General features: G+C 40.0%; 1 protein-coding gene across 4 annotated transcripts in view; it reads left to right on the top strand.

Moving 5' to 3' along the window:
* Positions 1-267: 267 nt before the first annotated feature.
* The window catches only part of dnajc6 (DnaJ (Hsp40) homolog, subfamily C, member 6), a 33,756-nt gene continuing 25,260 nt past the window's right edge, over positions 268-8,763 (top strand). The window contains exons 1-3 of one of the 4 annotated variants that reach the window (XM_079689206.1): positions 268-587; positions 1,021-1,101; positions 4,034-4,181. In XM_079689206.1, the coding sequence (XP_079545332.1) occupies positions 4,169-4,181 (13 nt within the window). In that variant the 5' untranslated portion in view covers positions 268-587; positions 1,021-1,101; positions 4,034-4,168. Of the gene's footprint in view, positions 588-1,020; positions 1,102-2,070; positions 4,182-8,763 lie in introns of those variants that run through there. The other 3 variants (XM_079689205.1, XM_079689203.1, XM_079689204.1) reach the window with 3 other exon arrangements.

Below are 8,763 nucleotides of genomic sequence, written 5' to 3' on the forward strand. Positions count from 1 at the left end.
CTTTGTTGTTATGGGGACCTCTACTGGTAGTTATCAGCCGTTTTCTGAGCATAATAATACAAAAAAAAGGTTCGACATGTTAGTGAATATCACCAGTGTTGTTTTTTAGACTATCGTTTTCTAAAGGTAAACAGATAAATAGATCGGACATTGCATTCAGCTCGTTGTTTAGCTCCATCCTAGGTTTTACCAAGCTGTCTCGCTGAGCGGCGCACTTTCTGCTGTCCATCCACACTACCTTGCACTGCAGCGCTCATCCACATCATCTACAGATCTACCAATCGCCATCGCTGGACCCAGTTTGTTGCTCATATGCCAAAATGTGATTTATGATGATGCCGTAGCCGTAGCGCATGCTCTGTAAATGTACCGACAGTTTATTCGCGAGATACCGGGGAATCCCTGCAGGACTGTGTGTCTCCCAGGACGTTTAACGCGTTGACCTTTGACTGGCTGCGAATGACAAATCAAAGGTCGGTGTGTGTATGTGTGTGTGTGTGTGTGTGAGAGAGGAGTCGTGGTTCAAAGCGCATCTCCACCACGGCACAAGACGCATGTCCTGGGAGAATGGTATAGCTCTCTGAAAGGTAAAGTAATCCGTTTTTTATATACGCTATTATACGTGATTCGTGAGACGTGCTGTATCTTGCATCCTTAACCAGGTATAGAAGCATCATGATGTGTGTGTGGATGTTACATAATATCAGCTGCCTCTGTAAATGCACACCACTCCCTCCCACCATTGTGCATCTCTGCTCGGAGAGGTTATTACATTCTCAATTTATGAGAGGAATTCATCTTATAACCCAAATTCAAGGCCTCTATTTTTTTTTGCACAAGAGCATAATTAATGACATGTGTTTTTTTGTGTGCAGCGGATGACCATTTTATTTTCACACATTAAATATTGCAGTCTGGTTCTGTCAATAACGATCGCTTCTGTTACTCAATTATATTAAAAAATGTCATCGCCTGGACTAGATTTAATTATCAGCGTGAAGGTTGCTGTTTTGATTTCAGATGGATTTTTCTATCAGCTGATGGAGCGGCATTTCAGGACACCAGTTAAAGGCACAGAGCACTCCGACTGCAAATCGACAGGTGTTTTATTTTTTACGCATAGCCTCTATAAGTCTATAGTTGGCATTTCTATGTGCTGTCCCTTCTATCCTGATTACTAGTATTATCATGATCACTATCTTTATCATGTAGGGCTTGCTCTACATTGAGATGACAGCTCTCTCTTGTTTGGTCCAATAGCCATCTTCGTCATCTCGACTAGCGTCATGCACGTCACGTGAGCAGCTTAACGCAGCTTGGTGTTGCAGGCAGAAATCCACACACACCTTATTTTATATTGCTGTGCTAGTAAAGTGTCAATTGCAGTGTTAAACAGGGCTGGAGTAACTAATGTAAAGGAGTTAGAGTATTAGCACCAAATATAACGTATTAATTATGCATAACCTATCCGTCAAGTGGTAGTGGAAAACTAGGGCATCATTGATGCCATAGTCTTTCTCTGGAAAAAAAGAGACACATACAGTAGCAGCCAACGAGTAATCTGTCATGTTTCAGTTTTTACCCCACAGAACATGGATTACAGGATCTAAAGACTTAACCTCAGATTCAAGTCCACCGTCTGTTTATGTCAAGGGAGAGCTGATCCAGCAGATTCCTGGATTCTGCTTTAACTGTTACAAGGATAATCATTAATCCTCAATATATCCTTGAGAGTGATGGTAAAAACCAATGAAAATATATGAACAAGGCACAGCAGAGTAAAAGGGAATGTCATACTGCTAAAATGGCTTTGAGCATTGCATTAGGCTATTTAGTATTTCTTGCAGCGTCTCTGATGCAGCTTTATTGTGTTTTTTGTTGTTTCTTGTTTTTGTTGAGCGTCAGCTGCCCATACTGTCAATGGTCGCCCAACATCAGTATGGTGCACAATACAATGCTCATAATAATACTTTTGCAATAGGAGGTCAAGTCTTAAAATATAGGCCAAAATAGTACTAACTTGCAATGTTGCTCTAATAAGAAGATAATCCTTTTTATATGTTTGCTTTCAGTGTTTTGTTATTCACATTATTAGTTGATAAGCTTTATTTTCTCAGTAAATTAATATTTTTTGTCATTAAATGACAAAGCAACTTTGAAAAGATTGAAGTTGTGAATGAAGTTAAAACTATACAAATTACTATTTGATTTATCAAGAAGTTGACCCTTTCATGGATCAAACGATGAACAGACTAAGCTCTACTTGCATCTTTGTGTGGCTCCGGACATGTCTGTCTTTGATCGTGGCAGATATTGTTAGGACCTTAAAGCACCTGCTTGCTCCATCCAACACAGTCACACTCACAAGGGCATCAAAGGGTAAATATTGGTAGGCACAGGGGACAGGAAGCTCCATGGCAACAATGTAGTGGCAGCGCTTTGCGTCCGGTGATGGCGGGGGTATCTTTCCTCCCTTTCGGACATTCCGTTCCTGCTGTGCACTGAGCTCCCGTCTGCTCTCCGAAAAGAGTTTCCCAGGCTCATGTCCTCTTTTCAGAACCATGCAGGGTTTCTGTTGCCAAGGGACAAGGCCAAGGAAGGAAGCATGCCATCAGTGTGTTTTGTCCTTCATGTATCCACCCTCATTACACACAAATTACAAGCTAAAATTACAACAATTTTAGATTTGAATTGATTTAATAATAGGATATTAACATTCAAGAATGCTAATGAAGTACAGAGGAAATCCTCTTTAATTCAGAGTGAGTTACCCTTTTCTGACAAACCATGGTATGCAAAGTTGACCATTTATTTTTCGTCTTTGATATACCAGGGCCAGGCGCCCTTGTTAATTTTATACACAGGATTTTAACGACAAATGTCCACTATTGGGGGCCTAAACTCATAATTTAGGCCTTGCCTATTTGGTTATTTCACTAGATGTTTTAATGCATTTTATTTCTACTTTTTAACACTACACAACCATTATCATATCTTCTTAACCATGTACCTGCCGCCACGTGTAATCTTGGTTATAGACCATATCATACAGTCTGCATCTGTATTGCAAGCCAGTAGAGCAATGACTTTGGCAACTATTTTTATGACCAATAAATCATATAAGTATTTTAAGCCTACAAGTTAGTTTATGCTTTTCTCATTTACCACTAAAATATGTTTTTTGACATGTTTGGACAAAACTAGGAATTTAAAACATTGTTATGTGCATTTTTCACAATTGTATAGGCATAACCATTTTTCTTGAACATATTTGGCAAATCAATCAATCAATCAATCATGAAAACTAATCAAATATGGGCTGGAACAACTGCCACCATTCCTATACAGAAAAATAATCATAATTGGCTTGAAGCCCATTTGGAAAATTGCTTTTAAAAGGGGAAATCCACGAAGACTGAGAAATGTGTTGTTCATAACATTTGAGTACCAATCTTTTTTTACATAGGACAGGACAGCAAATGTAATGACAATGACAATTTCCATAAAAACAACATATAAAAGAGTTTAATAAAAAATACACATAAAAGAGTATCAGAAGGACTGATTATAGAATGTGAATAATAGATGCAGCAACCACATGAGAGGATTGAGCGTTGGGGTGGATTTCCCTTTTACTTAGCCGGGGACTAAAGCGTCAGCAGCAGCAGCAGCAGCAGCAGCAAAAGCGTCGTAGTAAAATGCGGTGCTGCTGAGAAAAGAGGAGGCGGTAGACAGAGACAGAGAGGGAGAGAGAGAAGGGGGAGCGAGAGAGTGAGGGAGAGAGACCACCGGGCAGGATATTTCTCTCCAGAAAACAGAGACGACCTGTCGTCCTCTCATCCCCGGACATGTGGTGCACCCAGCGGCAATAGTAGCAGCAGTGCTGGCGGTGCTTGCGGTGACGGCGCGGCGTAGCCCTTTACGTCTTTGGAGCTTCTTTTGTCTTTAATTTTCTTTTTTGTGTGCTTCGGTAATGAGCTTGCTGGGGGCCTACAAGAAAAAGACCAGTTACGATGGCTATGAATCTTTGCAGTTGGTCGATAGTGGCGGAGATAGCTTCAGTGTCGGAAGAGGGAGCAGCAGCAGCGGCAGCGCCACAATTGCAGGCTCAGTATCGGCCACCCTAGGACCGAAGGCGGGCCCGCTGAAAGAGGAGGACTGCAGCACCATGGACAGCTCAGGTAAGAGACCGCCGCCGGCTACTTGGATGGCATTGTACGCTGACGTGGAGAGTGCTTGAGTAAAATGTGATGACTACGTATTAATGTGGCCTGCAACTGTCCTGGTGCAAGGGTAGCAGTGGACAACACAATGGCTAACAATAGTGAAGTAGGCTATACTATAATAGCATAATGATGCTAGGCACCTCCTTGAACCCCACTTCAGGGCTCATAGTGGCCCCCAGACTCCACCTATATGGCTGAATTGGGCTAAATGCAGAACGGTTTAGGACTTTTGGTCCAAAATGTCAAAATATGTGTTGCTAACCAGTCCTGTACATAGTCTTAAAAGATGACCAATGCATTTGACACAGTTCAGACTAGATGTAGTGGTATGTTTTAGATGTGTCAAAAAGGTAATGTGAAAACTAAATATGAAAGCATATGTATACAAAATACATTACAAAATACCCAGATAACCTAATTACATTTCTCATTTACTTTATCTTATGGTCTTTAAGAGGGAAACCGTGTAGCACTAACGATAAGAGAGTACATATTATGCACGAAATACTCTCAGTACTGAAGTCTAGTCAACTGGCCATAATGGATAATAAGCTTAATGTATCCAATTAAAACTTCTATCTGTTTATCATTAATCTGGTGGTAAATCCTCATGCTTTATTGAATTCAGTCATAATTGCTCATTTTATATGACACCTTATTACTAATTGAGATACATTCTGTCATCTGTAAAACAGCATCTTGGGAAGAATAGTTTAATGATGCCATTACTGTGCCCAATGCTGTCGCCAACACTCCTCTGCACTGCAGCCACGGTAAAAAAAGAATCAAGAAAGTAAATAAAAGTGTCAAATTACATAGCTTTCATTAAAATGATTACTTTTTACATTTAAAAATGTCTACCATTTACCTGTAGACAGTGAGGAATTGGCTAATGTTATTGGTTCAAAATCTGTTTTTATCATAAAGTATTGTGTAATTTCCAATGAGAAAGGGATTTCCCCCCCAAAAAGCACTACTGCTTATATGCATTGAATATAATCATTGGATTTGTAATAAAGGAAGGATAATAAGGAAGTATTTTACTTTTGGTATTTAACGTTTAAGTCTGTTGTGCCTTTGTGCAGTGCTCTGTGCAGACAGCCAGCCCCTAGGGATGAACAGTGGTGTGAAACAAAAGAAGCTGGATGAGGAGGGTCAATGAGAAAAGGGGATTGGGGTTGGGGGAGGGTGGAGGAGGGGGATCAAGTGTCAGATGTCTGTCTGGTTTGCCAGGCCTTATGGAGGGTCTCTTTCATGTATGTGTGTGCCTGTACCTGTCTATGTATCCATCTGTCCAGTTCACACACAGCCTGATACTGAGGCTAAAGGTTGGCACTCTAAGGTAGACACATTCATTGATCTTTCTGGAAAAGCCCAGGGCTCTCTGTTCTGTTGATGCCCCGCTCTCTCACACTGTGGCCAGGCTCTCTGCTGTATTACCTGATGGAGACTGTACCAGAGCCTCCCTCTGGTGTCTGTTTTAGCACTGTTTGTCACTGTAACTGGCTCAGCAGTATGCACACTCCCACATCCATCTGGCCGCAGACACAGAGACACACAGACTAGTGAACACATTCACACAGATTTGCAGAGAAATAAATACAACATATAATACAGACAAAGCATGTGACACAGGAGAGCATACATTTAGAGAGCAAAATTATAATTATTTATACAGTATCATCAGGATGGTAAACAATACAGTTGGGGAAATGAGACAATACAACATAGTAGACCAGTTTCATAATGAAAGGTAAAAAAAGAAAATACTGTTAAAAGATAATCAAATCAAGTCCAGTTATTTCAAAAGGATTTAAAAACAAAACAATAATTAAGTTGACTATATGACCAGGTTTTTTAGCAGACCTAGCCCAATGTTATCAAGTTAAAAGCTAGCTATTATATATAATCTGTCCCAATGAGATCCACAACAAATACAAGGATTCATAGTGTGATTGTGACAAGAGAAAGAAAACATGAAAATAAAACTCAGATATAATTTAGTGGAACTTCTGCAAATCCTATTTTATAATCTTAATCTTATTTCTTGTGAAATTTCTCTGGTCAAGCTGTTTAGTACAAAAATTATTATTCATATACTTCTTGACTCATCAGCAGCATCTATATTGAGCAGGTTTGAGTCCTGGGTTTAAGGTGCAGTCATTCTTCTCCAAGACACAACAAGGCCCGGTGCAGTGTACAGTAGCAGCACTGAGATAAAGCCATGTGCAGTGTGTTTGCTGGTCAAGCTTTATTTTTGTGTAGTGCATCCATGTGTCATTCACACCAACCAACATATTGTTGGAGGACTAATTGTGGCTCTTCCTCTCAGCTGTTTATATTGGTGAAAGCAAAAAGATGGATTTGAGGAGGGTGGATGTATTAGTGGGTTTGGTCCCATTTTTTTTACGAACAGCTCTCTTTTTGAAGCACGCGTGTTCCTTTATCAAACCAGATGCCTCTTTACCTGAGCAAATATCTGAACATTGTGGGGGAAAATGTATGTGTAGCAATGCAGTGGGAGTCACCGACTCAGGAAGGGGACACGGGGAGAGCTGGAGCTTAGATGTCCAACTCTGATGGTTTATTAGGAGCTTCGGCCGGAGAATTCACACAACAAGTCATAGAGCCAGAGGTTCTGACTTCACGGTAGAGTTGCCACGTCAATTCTACCCCAGACCCATGTATTTAGCTAGTTCAGAGAGAATAATCAACATTGTGCATAACAAGATAGAATCATAACACCTCTATCAGCTGACGCCAACAGGCAGGAACAGGGAGACAGAACACTGAGAGCACAGCAGAAAAGGTTACAGGTGCGTGTGCTCAGTCAGGACAGTATGAACTGATAAACTGGGTCAAAGTTATGGGCTTTGGAAAATATTTCCCCAACAAACATGATTGGCAGTTCCAGGTCGGTTTTGATGCAGAGCAGGATCCAGGTGTCCCTAATACGTCCCGTCATGCTCACCAACTGGGGAATTTGCATAGTAAGGAGGTTAAAATAGAGAAACATTTACATTTGAAATGAGAGAAATGCAAGGGGAAGCTTGCCAGCTAGATAGGGAGATTGCTATCACTCTCATGTATGTACAGTATAGATCTAATTACACCTTGCAGCTGGTTTACTTAGATGAGCATTAGGCTGGAAACAGGAGGAATCAGTTAGCCTTGATAGGTTCAAAGGTAATAAAATCTGCCTTCAGACTTTATTTTTTAATCTGGATTAATTAGGTTAATTCATGTTCTTCAGGGGTGCTGTTAAGTGGATTGTGTTACTTTTGGACAGAGCCATATAAGCTGTTTTCCCATGTATATTTACAAAGCTAGGCTAACCAGCTTGTGGCTGTAGCTTTATATTAGTGTGCAGACAGGAGAGTGATATTGATCTACTAATCTAACCTTCTGCAAATTAAGGTTAAATGGTGATTGTATGGCATTAGCCCAGGATGCAATCAACAAATTAACAACTTAGAAGTTAAATACAGTCAGCAGTTTAGCAAATAAACAACAAAGAACATGTTTCTTATTTGCGAGTTTTGCAGCATGTTACCTTCCCTTTATTTTTTCTCTTAAAAAGCGTTGACAGTTTATGCTTTATGGATAAATAAAGATGACATGTCTCAAAAACAGTTCAAAAGACAGTTCATCTTTGCTACACAGTTTTACAGAATGTGAAAAACGAGGCCTGCTGTCAGCTTAGGGTTTCAAGGTTTAACAGCAAAAATGTGACGACAGTTGTGCCGCACTAGACTTGAAATATCTTTTGGTCCTTTTTATGATGTTCCTCCACTCTCCTGTTTCCATGTTAAAATGTCATACTGTAACTCCGGCTTTAATGTTGTTTTAGTTCTCTTCAGTTAAAGTATAACTATAATATACTATTTGAAAAACCATGATAAAGGTGATGATGAGGCTATTTTTTGTAATGTTTTTATTCTCTTTGTTTATTATCTGTTGATGTACAGAAGTCATTTAAAGGGTCACTGTACTTTTATTAAACTGAAGACATCTTATCCCATAGTCTTTTTCATATTACATTTAAATTAAATAAATGACACTACAGTTCCCATGATGCACTAGCTTACGTCAGATCCTCCATGTCTAGAACTGCACCACTGACATTTTTCTAACCTTCAAACTCCACATCTCAAGTTCAGATAACACTTTTTGAGTGTCTCTTCATTTAGCAGGAGTTTTCTTGTATGAATTTGGCCAAGCACCACTTGAGTTTTGGAATGTTCAGGGGATCATATGCTGTATAAGTTTAACAAGCAGGAGCTTTATTTTTTCAAGAAAATATGAATCCCCGTCACACATTTCAGTGCCTGTGAAGTGAGAGTCACATTTTGGGAAAGGGATGGAGGGATTCAGACATGGAAAGACAGAGGATTGGAGGGATCAAGAGTAAGTGAGTAGTGAACGAGTAATAAGCATTCACTGTTTATGATTAATCAGGAAAGTCGTCCAAGCAGCCAGCTGATTTCCTAACAGGCGGTGTTTGTAATGTCTTTGTGAGTGTGAAAGTCAGCTGTTA

The sequence above is a fragment of the Notothenia rossii genome (assembly GCF_949606895.1).
Source record: "Notothenia rossii genome assembly, chromosome: 1".
Classification (NCBI taxonomy): domain Eukaryota; kingdom Metazoa; phylum Chordata; class Actinopteri; order Perciformes; family Nototheniidae; genus Notothenia; species Notothenia rossii.